This window comes from Mastacembelus armatus, chromosome 12 (genome assembly GCF_900324485.2).
Source record: "Mastacembelus armatus chromosome 12, fMasArm1.2, whole genome shotgun sequence".
Taxonomy (NCBI): domain Eukaryota; kingdom Metazoa; phylum Chordata; class Actinopteri; order Synbranchiformes; family Mastacembelidae; genus Mastacembelus; species Mastacembelus armatus.
Window position 1 is genome coordinate 19,286,349 of NC_046644.1, and position 19,648 is coordinate 19,305,996.

General features: G+C 45.3%; 1 protein-coding gene across 1 annotated transcript in view; it reads right to left on the reverse strand.

The window, feature by feature from the left end:
- Positions 1 to 1,471: 1,471 nt before the first annotated feature.
- Positions 1,472 to 19,648, reverse strand: part of grk3 (G protein-coupled receptor kinase 3) — a 47,943-nt gene continuing 29,766 nt past the window's right edge. Inside the window, exons 9-21 of the mRNA XM_026297132.2 lie at positions 19,540 to 19,639; positions 18,966 to 19,044; positions 18,291 to 18,421; positions 17,196 to 17,290; positions 16,133 to 16,240; positions 13,590 to 13,656; positions 10,156 to 10,256; positions 9,739 to 9,805; positions 8,953 to 9,048; positions 6,984 to 7,146; positions 6,760 to 6,896; positions 5,408 to 5,521; positions 1,472 to 5,323 (exon numbers count right to left, since the gene is read on the reverse strand). Coding sequence (XP_026152917.1) covers positions 5,162 to 5,323; positions 5,408 to 5,521; positions 6,760 to 6,896; positions 6,984 to 7,146; positions 8,953 to 9,048; positions 9,739 to 9,805; positions 10,156 to 10,256; positions 13,590 to 13,656; positions 16,133 to 16,240; positions 17,196 to 17,290; positions 18,291 to 18,421; positions 18,966 to 19,044; positions 19,540 to 19,639 — 1,420 coding nt within the window. The 3' untranslated portion in view covers positions 1,472 to 5,161. The remainder of the gene's footprint in view (positions 5,324 to 5,407; positions 5,522 to 6,759; positions 6,897 to 6,983; positions 7,147 to 8,952; positions 9,049 to 9,738; positions 9,806 to 10,155; positions 10,257 to 13,589; positions 13,657 to 16,132; positions 16,241 to 17,195; positions 17,291 to 18,290; positions 18,422 to 18,965; positions 19,045 to 19,539; positions 19,640 to 19,648) is intronic.

Below are 19,648 nucleotides of genomic sequence, written 5' to 3' on the forward strand. Positions count from 1 at the left end.
GATAACCAGATGAAAGTGTGTTTATAACGTCACAGCTGTATCTATGGCTTGTTTTCTAAAAGTGTGTGAATGCAGGGGGGTGACAGCTGTTCCCGACAGAGGACACTACTGCACATGTGCGGACCTGCACCCCACCAGCTGTCCGGTTTGACCGACAGCTGCAGCTGGGGTAGAGGGGTGAGGAGGAGCCTGCTGGTCTCTGAGGAGGGGGCAGCAAATACAGTTTGAGAGAAGGTAACACTGAATGGGTTTTCATTAGTCCTCCTGGCTGTGGGGTTGAGGTTAGAGACTGATGAACCAAACTGACTTCATGTGTTAAAAGTGAGTCTCCAGTCCGGCCTTGAGCCCAGAACTCGAAAACGTACAGAAGAGGATTTAATTTAAAGCTGCAACGAGATGAGACGCTGCATCAATCAGCCCAAACAGGACTAATGGAGTGTGTACTGCTCAGTTAACACACCAGTGTGGAGCTGCATAAACACTGTGGTGCAATGCTCTTCCTGTCTGCGGACACACATGAAGGATGTGTTCAAGTCGCTGGGTTTTTCATGCACAATCAAAATCAGCTCCACTGAGTCCTTGGTTTACATTTTTAGGCCTCAGTTCTTTTTGCTTTGGGCCAGTTTGCAGAGAGCAGCTGTTGTCAGACACAACTCATCCAACAGTTACTGACGCTTCAATCTCCGAGGGGACTAGAAACACGAAGAAAACACTCAAGGTGAATTTATGGTAATGACATGAACTGCAGCATCTCTGCTCTCACCTTCATCTCTGCCGCTCACACCCGTACACTGATTACACTCCAGTTAACCGCACTCACCTCAGGGCGACGTCGGTGGTGATGAAAAGTCTGAAGAGCTGCGGCCTGCGGATCCTCCGATCCTGCTCGGCGTGAAGCCACATGACAAACCCAAAGCTGCTCTGGTCACTGGTTTGAAGAACAAACTCAGGTGGAGTTTCCTTCTCAGCTGCTGCTGCAGAACATTCACTCTTTGCATATGGAAACTCATTACAGGCAAGAAACCAACAAAACACATCGACGTTGGTGGTCGTGGTGTCAAAGGTCAATATGAAACATGTTTCCAGTATGTTTTTAAAACATTAAACTCATGACCACCTGCTGTTTCCTGAGCTCTCAAACATATCACATGGTCTTCAGTGGCACAAGGAGTTTGAGTGACGATTTCATCCGTTGCACTCTGGACAAAATATTTCATCAACCTTTCACGACTGTAAGAAAATGTAATGAACCCTGAATATATTTAGAGGAAAATGTTTTGATTACACGATAAAAAGATCGATCCACATTCCAGATGTTTGGCAAACATGCACCTGCAAAAGCAAAACCAGTGTGACAGAAGGCAACACGGAAAAAGGAATTTTATTCATGAACTGTTTACAAGCAGTCCAACACGCAACTTCCTACCTGTCTCAAAAACAAAAACAGAACAAAAAAACAAAAAAAATAAAATCACTGAAATAAAATAAATTTTAATAATAATCATTGAATAATATTATCAATTATATATCAGTATTGTCATAACCGTAATGGTAATAATAACCCAAAGCCAGTAGTATTTGTTTGTCTGTGGCATATGAAAACAAAACATTTCTGATGGGTGTAAATCGGGGGGGGGGGGGTTTCTACAGCCACTCCGACACGTGGAGGAGAGAGGGCGTGAGAGAGCTCCCCACGCACGCAATAAATATGAAAGAGCAGAGTCCGGTTTTTAAACAAAAATAATCATCTGGAACTCGCAGGTACAATATCTAAAGTCTTTATGTGCAAGATTCGAGCTGAAGTCTTCACCACAAACAGTTATACTCACATCAAAACCCCCGACCGTCCCCGAACAATTTTATTTTGTTTTCTACATTAAATCTTTTAAATAAACCTAGAGCATTTTGTCATTTCATATACACATATATTTATATATACTTTGAATTTTTTCCTATACGCCATCCTTTTTTTAAATCGTCTCGTGTTGAGCGTGTGTTTGAGCAGAGAATCTGTGCATGACAAATAACAAAAACAAAAAGAAGAGGTCCACTGGATGAACATAGAAAGCGATGAAGAAGCTCACGTATGTTCACACACTCACATGACAAACACACAGTGTGAAAGAAAACCTTCAGGGGAGGGCAGAGCTGGATGGTGTGTCCCAAAGGCCAGAGGCAGGAAAACACACCTTGGTCACAGTCTGGTACACAGTTTTCTAAGTGTGTGTGTGTGTGTGTGTGTGTGTGTGTGAACTCAGTGTGTGTTGGTGTTTTTTTTTAGATTTTAGCTGTTTGTGATGAGAAGGGTCAAAAGTCCAGAAAAGGAGGCTTCCCATTGGTTCCACTCAATCTGCAACAGGTATTTGGCACATTTAACAACTATTAATCAACACATCGGGCTAAAAAGGTGCAACAACATAAATTTCAATAAAAACAATAAAAACCATTTTGGTTTACAAAAATAAAAGACACCTTGACAGGTGACAAAATTTCTTTATAAGACGATAGTATCTCCCCCTGACTGGTAAAGGCTACAAAGAAAAAAATGCACCCTAGTCAACCCTTTTCCTACTGCAGGTCACACATCACAGCTCTGGAAATGCATGGACGTCACACACACGGACACTGTACTGCATGAAAAATAAACCCCTGAAATTTCTGAATGAAGTCGGTTCCCGTCGCTGCTCGTCTGCTGTGTCGTCTTTAACACTAGGATTGTGTGCGTTTCTGCGCTCCGAGTACAAACTGCGACGAGGTCTGCGCTGACAACAACAAAACATAAACTAAAAGAAGCTTCACCTCATCTGAACTGTGTCACATTCAGGAAAAAGATATAAATCGTTAAAAGGAAAGACCGGAGGAAAACTCCACCCTCAAACACTTTAACCGGAGACATCAACAGGGGCATGTTGGTGTGTTTTCTTTATTCCTGGACTAACAGAGTGCCTCTGTCTTTAAAGCGACGCTTCAAGCTGAAATTTGCAGCCATGTGGAGAATCAACCGTAAAATGACAGTAAATACATTTGCAAGTGAAGTTCAGGCTTTAGACACAAGCTGCTGCTGCAGGAACTGACCTGCTGCTGCAGGAACTGACCTGCTGCTGCAGAGACAGGAATTAAAAAAGCTCCGAGCGCGAGGCCGAGGACACCAGCTGCTGCAGCGCCGGGTCGTGTCTGGTGGCTCTAAGGGTCGGAAACACCCAGCACTGACGTTAAATCACCGTGTGTCACTAAACTTCAGATGTTTGCTCTCAGACACGTCTGCCTCAAGAGTCACGTCAGACACGTGGAGTAAATTTATTCAAGACATTTTCCAGGTGCTACTTTAAAACTGGCCTGGACCAGACACCCAGAATACAGCGCTCAGGTGAAACTAAATGTTTAACAAAAGAAAAAAAAAAAAAAAAATCTGCAGATGAACTAACAAGTAAAATGTTTTGTCGCAGCCCAACTTCACTAGTTTCTATTTTCTGATTGTTGTCTGTACCTGGAAATGTTAAATGTTCTGCCTATAGGCATTCTGGGAAATGCAGGCCAACACAACCAGTACAGGTCTATATACAGATGGGGCAGGTTGCAGAATGATCCTTCATAGCAACAAACACCCAGATGCCTCAAACGTCAGAAGATCGTCGTGTTTGAGGGTGAATCCGTCCTTTAATTAGCTTCAGCTCCCTCAGGACATGACCCACTGACACTGGGAACCAAGCGGATGATTGTTCGCGAGCGGTGATGATGAATTATTTCCAAACAGTGCGAGGTGACGGCTCCTACGTGCTGCTCGACCCTCTAAAACCGTCTGGGATGCAACATTTGGCCCTTGAAGACGTTCTCGCCTCTTTAAACCGACACAGTCCAACTGAGGTAAATGCAGCGAGTGACTGAAAGCTGTCAGTCTCCTGCCTGTCTACACCCCCCACCCACCCCCCACCCAGCAGGAAGACAAGGCTCCACCTACTTCCTCCCTCCCCTGAAAGCCGGGACAGACTCACAAACAGGCAGACAGAGGAACCTGATAATGCAAACACGTTGGACTAAACACTGGAGGTGCACAGAGACAGGTTGCTTATATACACAGAGTCACTTCCTCCCCCCCTCTTCTTCTTCTCCTCTCTTCATACTCAAAAGTTACGCCGCTGTCTGCGGTTACCGATCCCCAGGTATACAGGCCTTCATGGTTCCCATAGCAACCGGCTGCTGTTCGTCAGCCAATAAAAATCTCAGTCTCTATGGTAACTGGCGGCACAAGAGCCAATCTGGAAGAGTCTGTGGTCCTTGCGCTTCCAGTTTTCTGCATTGGAATGATAAACCACCACCCACCAACACCCTCGGCCTCTGTGATATCTGCCACCAGAGCAGGTCCCCCCTTGGGTGCTCAGGTGACTCAAGTAAATATTGACGTTGGCACTTTATGCACTTCAGTAACGGAGGGAGGAATGACTAGAGGGAGGGATGAGAAGAACCAGTCGAGCAGCCTTATTTTTTTTTTTGTTGTTTTTGTTTTTCCTCTCATTAAAAATACATTCCCCGCCAAAGTCTGGTCCGTTCTGCATCTCCTCCGAGACAGAAAGGAAAGAGGAATGCCTCTTAGTCCGCCAACGGCGATCGATCTGTTAGCTCTGAGCGGCGCCGGAGGAGTCCGTCGGGTTACTGGTGTTCTCTCCAGAAACAGAGCGAGGTGGTGGGCGGACAGGAGGACAGAGGGGGGGACAGAGAAAAAGAGAAAGACAGGGACAAGAGAGGACCAGGTGTTAGTCCCCGTCACATTCATGCAGAGATTCTTCACATGCTGAGTCCTCCCGGATATTTCTCCCCCCGCATCGTTGTCCTTTCGTCCACTTGGTGACTGGCAAGGTCCCATGGTAGAAAAAAACAACAAAACAAAACAAAACAAAAAAACCCCAAAAAACTTTATCGCACTTATGATTGGTCGCCTTGTCAAATGTGTGTGTGCGTGTGTGTGTGTGGTCGGTAAGAGCTGGTGGGCATCGAACACACACTGAGGTGTCATGGGAAGGTGTCGGGGCAAACGTCCTGTGGCTGATGAGGAGGGGGAGGTGGGATGTGTGTGTGTGTGTGTGTCAGGCGTGTATGTGTCTGTGTAGATATATATGTGTGTATGTGTGTGCGTGCCTGTTTATGCGTGCATGTGTGTGTGTGTTCACAGGCCATTGCTATTGCGGTGTGTGAGGGGAGGTTTGGAGAACTCCACCACTCCGGCCCGGCTTTTCCCGATGACTTTGGGGGCGCGACGCAGCAGTTTCTGGGCTTCTGTGAACGCTTCGGTCAGCTCTTTCTTCCACTGCACGAACTCCGGGTCGCTCTGCAGACACAACAGAAAAAGAAGGGATCAGCTCTTTGTCTTCATCTCGTCAAGACGGTTCAGAATTGAAAAACGTGTCCATACCTCGCACTGCAGCACAAACTGCTTCCCTCCTTTGATGCGCAGCAGGATACACTTCTTGTCTTTAATCTGCGTTTCTTCCACCGTCACAATTTGCTCCATCGTCAGCAGGTTTTGCTGTGAACGAAATCGACCAATCAGAACAGAGCAAAGGTGGAGGACACGTGGGATTAATCAGGACTGAAGTCGGTAAGACCACTGGCCCAAAGGTGACTCTCAGGCCGGACAGCAACAGGCCCTGCAGAGCCGCTGAGGCTGGACTGGACACATCAGTCAGACCTGAGACTCGACTTTGGTCTCAGTTCTGACCTGACAGCATGAACCAGCATGAGGGGGCCTTTAAATACCACAGCTTTATAATAAATGACTCAGTCTCTGTGTAAAAAAAAAACTATGTTAACCCTTTGAACCCAATGTGAGGTTTTCACTCCCTTGATTTACAGGCCCACGTCACAGGAACAGAAACCAGGCCTCTCGGTCGTCTCAGTGGAGCCAGTGTCTCGATATAAGATGATAACTTGGAGATTTGTGCGTCTCCTGCTGTTCTGCTAATGACCTCAGAGCAAACTGGGACTCCCTGATTTTAGAAAAACGCATGTGGTCGGGCAAGAGTTCATTCCTGGTGTGGTGTGGGCAGGTTTAAATAATGAGCGAAGGGATCCACGCTGTGATGGTTCGAGTTTGTCTGACCAGAAGTGGAAATTTGGACAGAAGATTAAAAAAAAAAAAAAAAAACATCTCTTCCTATTTTACAAATGTGTTAAAACATTTGAGTTATTCTTCATGTTTCCCCTCACACACAGCTGATAATGAATTAAAACACCGTAACAGGATCATCCTGAAAAGGAGCATTTCTATCCTGGTTTAAGGATCTTTATTCTGAAAGGACACTGAAAAAAGAACAGGAGGGATTTTTACATTAGAGTCCAGAGGGTTAACACGTCTATAAAAGCTGAACTTGGAGTTTGTTTTTCAACACTTGTGACATGAGTTGGACTCGCCTCATTGCACCTTAACCCGGCTCTGAGTTACTGCAGCTGGAGCAGAACCTGAGGTCTGCTCTTTTTGTTCTTCTAAGAGGAGCAGATTAAGGAGGTGCGGGGGGGAACACGGCACTGGTTCTGAAGCAGGAGGTGAACTACAGCTCGGAACATGTTCCGCACAAACACAGCGGGGACTCACCTCGTCTTTGTGCTTTTTAAAAGGTTTTAGCCACTTCTCCTTCAGTGTGGGGTCGGGACAGACAGACAGACAAACGTTCACACGCTGACAAACGGAAGAACAGCAGTAGAACACGCTCGCGTCAGGACAGACGGACATCAGCCTGACCGCAGCTCAGCAGGCGGTAAACTCACCCGTGACTCGCCCTCCCCCCTCCACTCCACACGGTTGGGGAAGAGATAAAAGTATCGACGCTGCCACTGCGTCAGGAACGGGTTCCCCAGCTTCAGCATGTAGCCGTGCATGATGCAGTCCTTACCCAGGGCGTAGTCTGCACACAGAGAGGCGGTTAGGATCAGGGGTGTAGTGTTTAAGACCTGCTGTCTGTCACCATCATGGTCCTGTGTAGTGTCATTACCCTCCTCGTGGCCCAGCTGCTTGTTCTTGGCCCTCTTGCGAGCCTCGCTCTTGTCCGTGTCGGAGTTGACCGCCTCGTACACCGTCTCCGCCACCTCCTGCTGCCAGCGCTCCGATATGACCAGGGGAAAGTTCTTGTACAGCTCCTGGTCACTGTCCAGCAGCTGAAGGACAAACAGAGGGAAGGATGTGTAGTAATAACCGTGTGTCACTGACAACACCGTGGACATTTGTCTGCAGCGTATGTCAATAACACAAAGTGTTTTTGCAAATGTTGCTGTGTGTGTGTTGCTAAGTCATTAGCAAACTGTGGATGCAAATGTCCTGTCAGAAAGTGGAAGTGAAAAGTGGAGCTGGCTTGATCCAAAGCAGACTCAAAGCTCACCAGGAAATACTTCAAACAACACAAGCTGAAGCATCACAGTCCTCTGACCTCAGCATCACTGAAAACCCGTGGGAGATCTTAAACATGCTGTGCGTGCCAGAAAACCTCTAAATACCTCTTAAATGGACGTGTGGGTGAAGATTCACAAATCACAAAAGAAAGAGAAGGATCCTGGCTACAGGCCGATACCTGGCGAAGGTGGGGTCACTAAGTGCTGACTTTGAAAGGCGTCCAAGCTCATCCCTCGTGTGTGTTTGTGCAGGGGATGTTCAGGACTCACTTCACTTGGCTTCACACACACAACTGGTCATTGTGGAGGCTGTGGTTTGTGCTGCTGTCGAACTATGTTGTGTGTTTTGCTGAGGTCTTTTGAAGATTTTAGCAGTACACACTTTCTGCACCTGTTTCACACGTGTGAGCAGTTTGCCTGTGAACGCTGGAGCTGCTGCAGCACCTGACGGCACCTTCACACAACACACCAACAACAATTCTTGATTCTAGTATTCGACCGTTTTAATTAAGCCCATGTGTTCTGATGAGGGTAGACTACATATTAAAACCATCTATCAGTGTAACAGCACTAGTGCACAGATGCTGCAGTGATCTTTAGTCTCAGAAACCCTCGGATCAATTCTCTCTCTGTGTGAGTTTGTCGACTTTAGGCAGAAACGGTCATTTTGTTCTGACAGGATTAAGGTCTGGGGACTGGAGCCGTACTCGCTCCTGCCTGCACCTTAATGCTCTCCCATTATTAGACAGCAGTTATGAAGATTATTACTCCTGTGTTAATGACAAGCAGTGTCTGGGGAAATGTAAACAAACGTCTTTTCCTTCTCTGCACTGGATGAAAAACTGTTACTGCAGGCACATTAAAGTTAATGAGGGAGGAAGCTGTTGTATGAGGAGAACCAAGAAAATCACAGGCACGAACTCAATTTATCCATCATTAAAAAAAACAAAAAAAACACTGAAATAAATGAAAAATATATTCTACTGTTCCCACAGAACAACGTGACATATTCAATTTGCCTGTTTGGTCCAGGAAACAGTCAAAAAACAACAAAAAACAAATATTTTCTATCATTTATGACAAAAATCATTACGCAAATCATTACAAAAGAAAAGAAATAATAATAATAATAATAATAAAAAAAGGTACTCCTGTTGACCAAACTATAAATGCATTAACTTGCTCTAGGTCCTATATAGTAAACTAACAACCTGCTGGTGCAGTGACATATTTGGTCCAAAACCTGCTAATTGCAGCCGTATCAACCATCAGCCTGATATGTCAATTTACATTTTGCAAACAGGGAAAAAAAAGCCCTTGAGGTTTCTAGGTCTTGGGTAGTTCCCCAGTGGGGTCGTCCCTAGAACTGTCTGGTCTGAAAGCACCTACTGAAAAGAACCACATTTAGGTTGTGGCGATAACTCTTCTCCTCTTGCTGATCACATTCTCGACCATTTGTGATGACTGATGTGATGATAAAAATGCTGAGGACAACACAAGGCACTTCTGTGTACAGGCAGCAGCAAATGTGGAGAAGTGAGTGGCTAAAGAAAACTGCAGTGTGTGTGGATGTACCTTGATACCCTTGGTGTCCTCTTCATCAAAAGAGCCTATGTCGAAAGCATCTGCAGCGTTCACCTCTCCCCTGGGGGGGATCAGAGGGGGAGAGTACTGGAGGCAGAGACCAGCAGACAGAGAAGGACGAGACGGGAAGATAAAAGGAGAAACAGGGTGAGCAAAAACAAGACCGTGGTCCCACAGCAGGGCTTCCTGAAGTGATGCGGTAACCATAGCAACTGTAACCAATGGCTGGAGACACCCATCACTCGACCTGATCCGCCGCTCAAATAAACCTTCACACTTTATATTGAACAGAGAAAAACACTGACAAACTCAAGAACCAAGTGGTTCTGACTGGTCTTCGGGTCCACATGGTCCTCACACTTACACATGATATAAAACTAGATTCTCTTAATAATCAGTGTTTAGGCCTTTTATTGATTAACACTGCTGCTGCCGGTTCCTGTTCACGTCTGTAATGTCCAAAACTTCATGTGGAAGCTGCACACAGAGTGGGCCGAGCGTCCAGGTCACTAACAGGCTTCGTTTAAACCCAACTGAAGAGCAGGTTGATTTGAAAAGTCTGCGCTGCTTTATGTTCCCTGTGATGTTTCCAAACGTGTGCAAAGGTGCACAGGATTATTAGCACGTTTATATTGACATAGGTAAAAACAAAATCACCTTCAACAACGACAACGACAGTAGATATGCTGTTTGCTATTAAACACAGCTCTGCTGTATGAAAATGAACAGTTTTACTTAATGCAGACCATGTTTTAAAAAGACATAAGATTCACTCACCTTCTGCAGGTACACCTGCTGCCAGTCAATGCCTTTGAAAAACTGATGCTCCTTCACCTCTGAGGCTCTGCAGGAGTGACAGAAAGACACGTTCACTCTCATCTGAACACTAGGTGGCAGCATTTGCCACAAACGCACATACAATCCTGCTGTTTAGCCCAAAACAGAGTGGGGACAGTGATCCGTGGGTCCAGTTTAATCCTAAGCTGATGTGAAATGAAATTAGTTCTGGACTCAGCTTCTATCGGATCATGTCTGTTTCTGTCCGTCTTCATTGGGCCACAAACTACAGCACTCTGTGTTTTCAGCCTTGATAAGCACATTGAGAAGAACCCGTCTGATAAATTCACATGCATGCCTGTGGTCGTAAACAGACAGGGGCTAACGTGTGTGTGTGTGTGTGTGTGTGTGTCGTACCCTCGGCCCTGACAGCCCAGCCTCTTGGCTACGTCTCTCTGCAGCAGCCCCTCCAGCAGATCTTTGAGCTCTGCGGTGAAAGAGTCGGGCAGCTCCACATTCTGCAGGAGGAAAGATGGAGGGGGAGACACTGAGAAAGAGTCTTTGAAAACACATCAAACAGCACCTCACGTATTACTACACAACAGGCTTCAGACGTTTCCTGATGATGGGGCTCAACTACAACCCCCCATTATTTTCATTTGGCTGACCGATGGTTTTTAACACGGCAAATTAATGACCATGACTGGATGAAGGAGCGTGTTGGAGGAACATAACCAGAGGAAAACACCAGTTAAACGCCTCAGCGTGTGAACAGTCTTAACTGAGTTTACTGGAATTAGTTATGTAAAGAGACAACTGACAGTTTGGTGGAGCGATGATGATGATGATGATGTGTGGAGCCCACAATGAAAACACTCATTTCAGTCTAGAGAGTGTGGTTTTTCTTCTGCATCTGCTTAGTGTTGGACCCGAACACAGAAACAAGCACATGAAGTTTTATTTCCTTGTGTCTTACTAAAAAACAATGTGTCACTTGATCAAAAACAGAAAACTGGATTATTTATATGCAGGACATCAGGCACAGTTCCCTGTATTCAGCTCTTTATTATTTTCTGACTATTTTAAAAGGGATTTTCCATTTTTATTGTAATGAGAAACATGTTAAGGTGGAGAAAAATATCCAGATTATATAATGTGACTATCCTGCCAGTGTTTTTGCTCAGGATTGAGCAATCAATTGATCCAGTAATCCATTCTTCCTACATATCGGTGGTGTTGTTCTTCACAGGTTGAACACACACAACAGGTACGTGTTATGCTTCCAAAGCTGATGTCTAGCGGAGGCCTGATGGACGGTGATCAGAGCCTCATGTTCGTGCACGGGTGGCAGCTTCAGTGTTCACGCCTCTTGTTAAAGAAGCGGGAAGTTATTGACAGCTGCGTCCTTTCTTCAGCCCGTCCCCGTGTCCTGTCGGACTCGAGCAGCCAGATTCTCAGGCTCACTCATATCTACTCTGGACCTGGAGGATGTGACTCCACTGCTGAGCAACAAGAGCCGCTCTGCGTCACTAAAACAATAGAATTTATTATAAGACGCAGTTAAATTGCAGTTTCTTCTTTTTATAACCAGAGGATTTTACTCCAACTTAAAGCTGCTCTAAACTGCAGCTTCACCTGCCTGCACCAGCACCTTTCACCTCCCATCCCTCCCTCTGCTCCTCAGTCTGGACTCCTCCGCTCAGCCTCCATCTTTTCATTCATTTTGGCTGCTGGGCTCTGCTCAGCGGTTCCATCCCTCCCTCTCCATGTCTTCCTGTCTGGGCTGCTCGGTTCTCAGCCTTTTCACCGCTGCCTGCTTCGATTGTGTTTATGGAATGAGACCATTCATCATGTTTAATAAACACAAAGACATATAGAGCAGTATTTTTAGCTTGGTCAGTGCTGATTCGCAGCCTGTCCCCTGCTCTCTATCGGCCTCTCTCTCACACGCAGACGAGGATTAAGGGATAAACTAGATTAAGTGGCTGGATTAAAATCCTAATCTGGATTTATTGTGATATGAAAGATCATACTTTCTCTGTTTAGAGGTCCTGCTCGGCCAAATAGCGCCTGCGTCTGTGAGTGTGTGTGGGAGGAAGCAGCTACACTCGTCAGCTGCTTCATGTCCTGACAAAACGAGATCTGGCTGTGCTCCACTGTGATGGACGACTGCTGCTGCTGCTGGCAGGCCGAGCGGAGACGAGCGAAGCTGTGGTGAAAATTCACTTCACGGTTTGTCACTGTAAGCGCGTCCGTGCTAAAACACAACACGTCGCCTTTGCAGGGCTGAGTGGGGCGGGTGAGAGCAGACAGGTCAGTGGACGGGTGCGGAGGACACCCTTCATCCCAGGACAGCTGCAATATGTCCTACTTCAGACGGAGTGTTGAAGCCCAGGACGTTTCTCACTGAAATGTGTCTGTGGTATCAAAAACCCAAAGCCCCTGTTCTCTGAAAACACGATGATGCCAACTACTAACTAGTTCTCAAGCAGCCAGATGTAACCGGTAAATTATAACCAGACCTCTTCAAGTTTATTTCCCATTTTTGCTGTGACCTGCTGAACTGGTCTTAGTTAAGCTCAGCCTGTTTCCCTGTGGACTGATGAACTCTCACTGCTGAATCATTAATAGTTCTTATATCAAAATCATGACTGGAAAGAGTGAAAATATTCCCTCGATTGAGACTTTAAAGTCCTGTAATTAACAGTGAGCTGTTAAAAAGGCTGCAACAATGTGAAGTCTGAGACGCTGACTGTTTATTTCTGGGGCTGCAGTTAAACAAAAACAAAGCTAACACCAAACCTCTTATCTGCTGACTGGTTAAAAGGCTCTGTGCACACTGGGGGTCTGTACTGGTGACACCTGGCCAAAGATGGGTTTGTTGAGGAGGACTCACTTCTACGTGTAACTGTGGCAGTGGAAAAATTAATTATCGTCTTTGTTTTCCGGACTAGGCGATTCATCACATCAGTTTCAGACAGGAAGTAGCAGGTGACAGTGGCAGACAGATGAACACAAATGTTGTTAAAACTATGTCGACCACAAATGCAGGCTGGTAGATAAATGAATATTACCACATAGCTGCAAAAGACACAGTGACTATTCTCTTTAAATCATTCATCCTTTCCTCCAAATAAAGCCGTTAAAGACTATCTCTTCTGTTTTTTGGTGATAAGTAAATGATGAAAGCATGAAACTAGCACAATGAAACTAAAACTAAAAAAAAACCGTACAAATATGCAAACACTAATATGCTTCTTCATTCTTTTTACACCTGCCCAGACCACATATCCCTGACTCACTGGGTAAACCTGTGCTGGAAGCAGCTACGGATCCATTTGACCCAGGGGGTGTACTTGTAATTTTCCAGCTTGGCTGCTGGCTCAGTTTGTCTAAGCCCAGTTTCTGTCACATGCCTCATCTCCCTGTGTCTTCCCACGAAACAGCAAAGTAAACAGACAGCTGAGTGTTGGCTTATAGCCGGCAGGAAGACTAAAAGATCACCCCAAACCTGAGCAACAAAGACATTTATCTAACGTGCAGGGAAAACTGGCACCAGGACATGGCTTGCAGACACACATCTGTGTCTTCTGACTTTGAAGCACCAGGTATCCTCCCTCTGTTTGTTCACACACAAAACAGTATGCATAGGGATATAAACGTGTTTGCATTTGGTATTACTGTAAGGCAAACACAGGCCAAGCCCATGTGTTTGGGGTTAAGACCCGTTCTGCCTATGTGCTTTACGGCGTGTACACACAGGGACTCCTCATTATATGAACATCCACCACCACATCCACCTTCGTTAGCATCGCCCGCTTCAAGGAAACACGGCTGAGGAGGCGTCTTACCATGGTGAGCGTCATGCGATCGATCTCATGTTTGTCTTTGGTCTTGTGCTGTCTGAAGGGACTGTGCCTGAACAGAGAGAGCAGAGACTTAGATTAGACACAGACACAGACACAGACACAGACACAGACACAGACACAGACACAGACACAGACACAGACACAGACACAGACACAGACACAGACACAGACACAGACACAGACACAGACACAGACACACCTTTAAGCCTCCCATACTTTAACTGTCTTGGTTAAAATGGCGGCTGCTCATAAATAATACAACACTCAAATTAAAAAATGCTAATTTGAAATGACCTAGATCTCACTGACTAATAAACCACCTGTGGGTTCAAGTGCTGATCATTTTAAGGGTGTTTGAGAGTTTTCACATCCATTATTGGCAGAAAACTGATTACACCCAACCGGCAGATAATCGCACTCAAATTATAGTTGAGAGTTTGCACTTTAAACTCAGTCGCTGCGACTGAATGGATTTTTTTCTTAAAGGAGGCTTTACAAGCAACGCTTTGTGTTTAATGCAGGTCGCTGTCCAGTCTCATCATCTGTTATAACGCCCAACATCAAATACTGCAGGCCTCAATAACCTCTCGTCTAATCCCCCTGAAAATCTCCTCGACTGCTTCTCGTGTTAGTCGGCGTGTAACTTTGAGTCCAATCATTCCCTCGTCATGTCGGGGACAGTCCCAGTCTCAGATGAAACGTCGCAGACAGCTGCACTGGAAGGAGTTTTTCATCGATTTAAATCAAACGCAATTACAGACGCTGTTAAACTGGTTATGGTGCCGTCTGTTGAGGTCTGGCAGCAGAGCTGAAGCTCAGCAGCATGACACTTGGTAAAATGTCTGTGAGTGAATCTGTAAACATGGAGCATCTCCTCATGAACGTCGGGCTGAAATTCACTTCTGTATGAACAGAATAACAGAGGCTTTGGGTAAACACATGGAAGCTTTGTAATGGGCTTCAACCCCTTGTTAAATGCTGAAACGTATAGTGCAATGAAACACTACATTTGAATTATTTCATTTAAACATTAACAGGTACATGTGCTGCTAATGTGCAGCCTTTACTACAAAAATGATTTGTTCTTTGTCCTTGTTTCCTCTTTTAGATTAATGAAGAATGTTTTTGTTTTTCATAAATTCAGAAGTGACTTAAACGAAACCACAGGGGACCACGGTGTCTATGTGAATACTGAAAAACAATCCCAGCGGAGCAGCTAAATCGGAAATTTCTCAGAGAGATGAAGAAGTTATGTTGGCGAGATTTACACAAACACATTTTGGGCCAATACGAGAGCAGGCGGCCGTGGTCTTGCTCCTTCTGAGGCCCATATATCAAATAAAGATATTTAGCAGACAGAAGAGCATCCAAGAGACAAAGAACACCACTCTCCACTTAGTGTAAGTCATTGGATGACAACTGGCAACCTTAATGGGAGAGGAGCAGCTTCCAAACTACATTTTCAATGAGTCTGTCCAGCCTGAGCCAAAGGACATTAAAAGCCAGTGCTGAAGACTGGAACGATGTCAATCACTGAATCAAACAACAAACACTGGGGCTGAATCGCACAGCCGATCAGTTAGGGGTTGGAAAAGTTCATATTGTATGTTTGGTACCAGTGCACCCGGTCAGAGACCAAAACACCAAAGCCTGTGTGTGCTGATCAGACCTGGCAACCTGCGCTGTAACCCGATATCACAACACCATCCATTCATCCATACCCGCTTATTCCTAACTTCGTCCTGGACCGTTTTAGATGTGTTGGTAGGTGGAGCCATCACACTTTCCTGTTTCAGTCTTTATGCTAAGCTAAGCTAACCACGCTAACCTGACTCCAGTTCTATCAAGCATTTTATCCAACTCTCAGAAAGTGTTTCTGAATGTTCGCTGCTGTCCAGCTGTAGCTGATCATCCTGAGCGTGAGCTCAAACTTTGATGTTCTGTTGTTTAATCATGTGACCAAAAATCTGTTTTACTTTTGAACAGAACACTTTCAGAGATGGATTCAGAATTTTGGACCCAAGTGTTGAAATGTGTGGCCAACCTTTGACCAAAGACCAACACGCACTTTCTCTTCAAAGTGTTCAAACACACTGATCCAAACATCAATGGAAAGACACGTCACACACACTCTCCTCTCTTTTCTGCTCGCTCAGACCTGCCAACTATTCTACACACACACACACACACACACACACACACACACACACACACACACACACACACACACACACACACACACACACTTCCCACTTTTTACCTGATTTCTGACCTACTGGGCCCAGACCTCTGGCATTTACACTGCAGATCAAACAAACACACACACACAGTCTCTCACACACACACACACACACACGGTCTCACACACAAACAAGATCAAACACACACCAAACAGACGTGAGAGCAAAGAGGCAGCAGAGAGAGAGAGAGAGAGAGCAGCAGAAGAGGTCTGAAACAGGCAGGAAGTCAGGATGTTGTGGGAAAGAAGAATAAGACAAAATGAGAGAAGAGCAAAATGTTTTTACCCTCGGAGGAGTTTGAAGAGCATGCAGCCTAAGGAGAACCAGTCTGCACTGCTGTCGTACGCCGTGCCCTTCTGAAGAACCTCTGGAGCCATGTAACCATGAGTACCCCTGCAGCAAACACAGCACAGCTTCACGTCAAACACACTCGGCGCTTCACACACTAAAGCTGCACTTGGACAGAAGGAATATCACACAGGAAGGCGGCTAAAAAACAATAATATCAATAACAGTTTTAGTTCCTGGTACTGGTTTAAATGTAATCTGGTTACTGAAACAGCTGCAAATGACATAATGGTCTCGTACGTCAGTCAGGCTGATTTCACAGTAAGAGGGAAACTAGAGTCTGCAGCAGCGTGTGAATCATGGAGCTCACTGCACACAGCAAATCAGTTGAGATTAGGGTTGATGGCATTTTATTTAATCCGAAACCACTTCTCACTGTAACTAAAGCTATAAATAACTACAAGTCAGAAACTCCGTGTTGCTCTGTGATGAGCTGTTGTCGGGCAAGGAGCCAGAAATCCCACAGATTTCTAGCGAAAGCCACTAACTGAATCAAGATGAGCATTAATGACGTTAGCCTAATTATTTTTCACAGCCTGAAATGAGCTGAGCAGCAGCAGAACATCTGAAATGCTCCTTGATGTTTCCCGTTGCGACGCTGGACGAGCAGCTGGAACACGCTGACCTTTCTGCCTTATTGATCCCAATAATGCAGCCGAGCTTAAAGAGCTCCGAATATCGATTTGATTTGCACAAAGAGCTGTATTTAATGTTGTGCGATCAGCTGATCGTTTCGCTGGAGAAGACTCCGCTGAGTTTAAACACAAGAGGGGCGGAGCTTTCTGACGGATCAGGAAGCTTCATCGTGGGACTAGCACCGCTGAGCATGGCTGCCACACCCAGCATCTTGCAAATGTTGTACACAGTTTGTAGTGAAAGGTAAACATTACAGTAACTCTGCACACAGCTCTATGCACATATATAATGATTACTGTGAGGAATCAGAGACATCAGTGACCAGCACAAGGAACATTTCAGTCTAAACGGACAGGTCACTTACACGCTGGCGTGGGGCTTCTTCTTGGAGAAGTCACAGGCCAGGCCCAGGTCGGAGATACGAACGTGACCGTGTTCATCCAGCAGGATATTAGCTGGCTGAGGGGACACACAGGCAGAAGTGGACACAGAGCGTGATGTAGATGGAGAATATGAGAGAGAAGATGTTGGAGAGCTCAGTAATTCACCACTTCAGTTATTTATTATTTATATTATTATTATTAGTATTAGTGTTTCTGCTCACCAGGAGAAGACTCTGTACGGATACAGACAATAGAAGAAAAGCCTCCTGTCCTGGTTATACTCCACTGTTTGGCTAAACTGTGACTCACACACTCTCTTTCCCCTTCAACGCTCAGCCTCCGACTATTATCTGCATTTACTGAACTGTTTATTAAAGCCCAAAAACTGGTCCCTGACTTCCAGAATAATAGATCCATTATTATGGCAACCAGTCCAAACAGGGGGACTGGAGAAAAAACAGAGGTTTGAAAAAAATGGCTGATACCTGTGGCTACGAAATAGTATCTGGGAAAGTGTGGCAGTGGATCAGTGGGCTAAGGTATGTAGCACAGAGCTGGTTTGAGTCTGTATTATGCCATTCTTCAATGATTTCAAAATAAACAGCTAGTCAGTGCAGTTTTCAAAGTAGACAACTTGCAGCTTTTAACTCTCATATTTAATGTAAACTGAATATTTCGGTGTTTATGTGAAATGGTCTGTTGTTTCATACAATACGAGATTTAACATAAACAAAAGCTGCAGATTAATCAATAAAGCTTATTGGCTGGGGATTATTTTCAGCAGCGGATGAATCCACAGTTGGTCTCTAGTGAGTATCACTGGCAGCAGGACGGTGTTAGAGGGACAGAGTAAACTGCAGTGTGTATGTTCATACTGATGATTATTGTTGAGAGGAAACCTCCGTTTCTGGTTTTGGTCTTTTCATACTGACAATAGGAAACATAAGGAATATAATTTGTCCTTCAATGATTATTGACTGTTTCAGGACTGTTTCAGGACTGTTTCAGGACTGTTTCAGGACTGTTTCAGGACTGTTTCAGGACTGGGACATTATGGGAGCAGAGCGACTCTCTACCTTGAGGTCTCTGTAGACGACGAAGCGGTTGTGCATGTGCTCCAGACCCAGGATGATTTCAGCCGCATAGAAACGCATCTCTTTCTCGTTGAACACGCCGTGCTGAGACAGGTGGTAGTGCAGGTCACCCCCTGAACAAACACACAAACACACGCACACACACAGCAGAGTGTATCAGCGTGACCTTCTAACACCTCAATATCAATATCCATCAATATGTTGCAGTAATCTTCCCTGGGGCCAGAGAATGAGGATGGATGAGAGGCCTTCAATGCCTCTTCCGTCCACCCCAGCTGTCTCGGCCTTAACATTTATTGACCTGACTATATTTATAGCATAAGTGAAGCGGAAACAGTGTCTGACTCTCTTTCTGTATGATGGTGACTGTGTTGACTTTTAAAGGTGACTCAGGCTCTGATTGGCTGGAAGGACCGAGTCTCTGATGCAGCTCGGAAACGTCCTGGTCCTCGCTGACCAGGCTGAAGAGAAAATACGAACAACTACGTGCGAGTTAAAAGAAAGCTGCAATTAGATGTCAGGAAGGTTAATACAGGCCGGTCGCTGCGGTGTGACGCATTATCTGAGGTCAAAATCCCATCAACTCCTGAATCTCTGGGGGAGGCTGAGTAATCCAATCTTTCTGTCTCAGAATAGACTAACCAGGGGTCACCTCACCGTTCATGAGGTCCAGGATGAAGCAGAGCTTGTCGGGGGTGTGGAAGGCGTACGTCATACACACGATGAAAGGACAGTCCTGTAGAGGTGGAGAAACAAGCGAAACATTATTGAGCTAAAAACATGAATACACACACAGAGAAGCAGTGGGCTGGAATAATATATATATATATATCAAGATATCTGCCATAAATGTTGCAGCTGCTCCAGGTGGAGCCAGTTTAAACTGCTTGGTTCCCAACCTAGGGCTCAGGCCCCTCCAAAGGGTCATTAGAAAAATCTGAGGTGTCGTGAGATGATTCATGATCATCAATCTGTTTTCTTGACTCTTCTCTAGTTTTTGTTTTAAATACTGAATCAATTTTTTAGGCTTCAAACTGATTAAACTAATCAATGAGGAAACATGAGGAAACATGAGGAAACAACCTGGTAAAACTGCTTTATCCGCTGTCTACAGTACAATCTGTTAAGTAACTACACCTGGAAACTAAATGTAGTGTGTGGTGTTTTGCTAAAACCTTGAGGAGCAGAAGTATAAACGATCACATGACAAATGCTCGGGTGCATGGCTCACCCCTGTGCTGACTAACGACAGCATGATTCTCTCATTGAGTGCCAGAGTCTCCCCCTGCTTCATCTTGATCCTCTTCTTGTCCAAACACTTCATGGCATACCTGCCATTA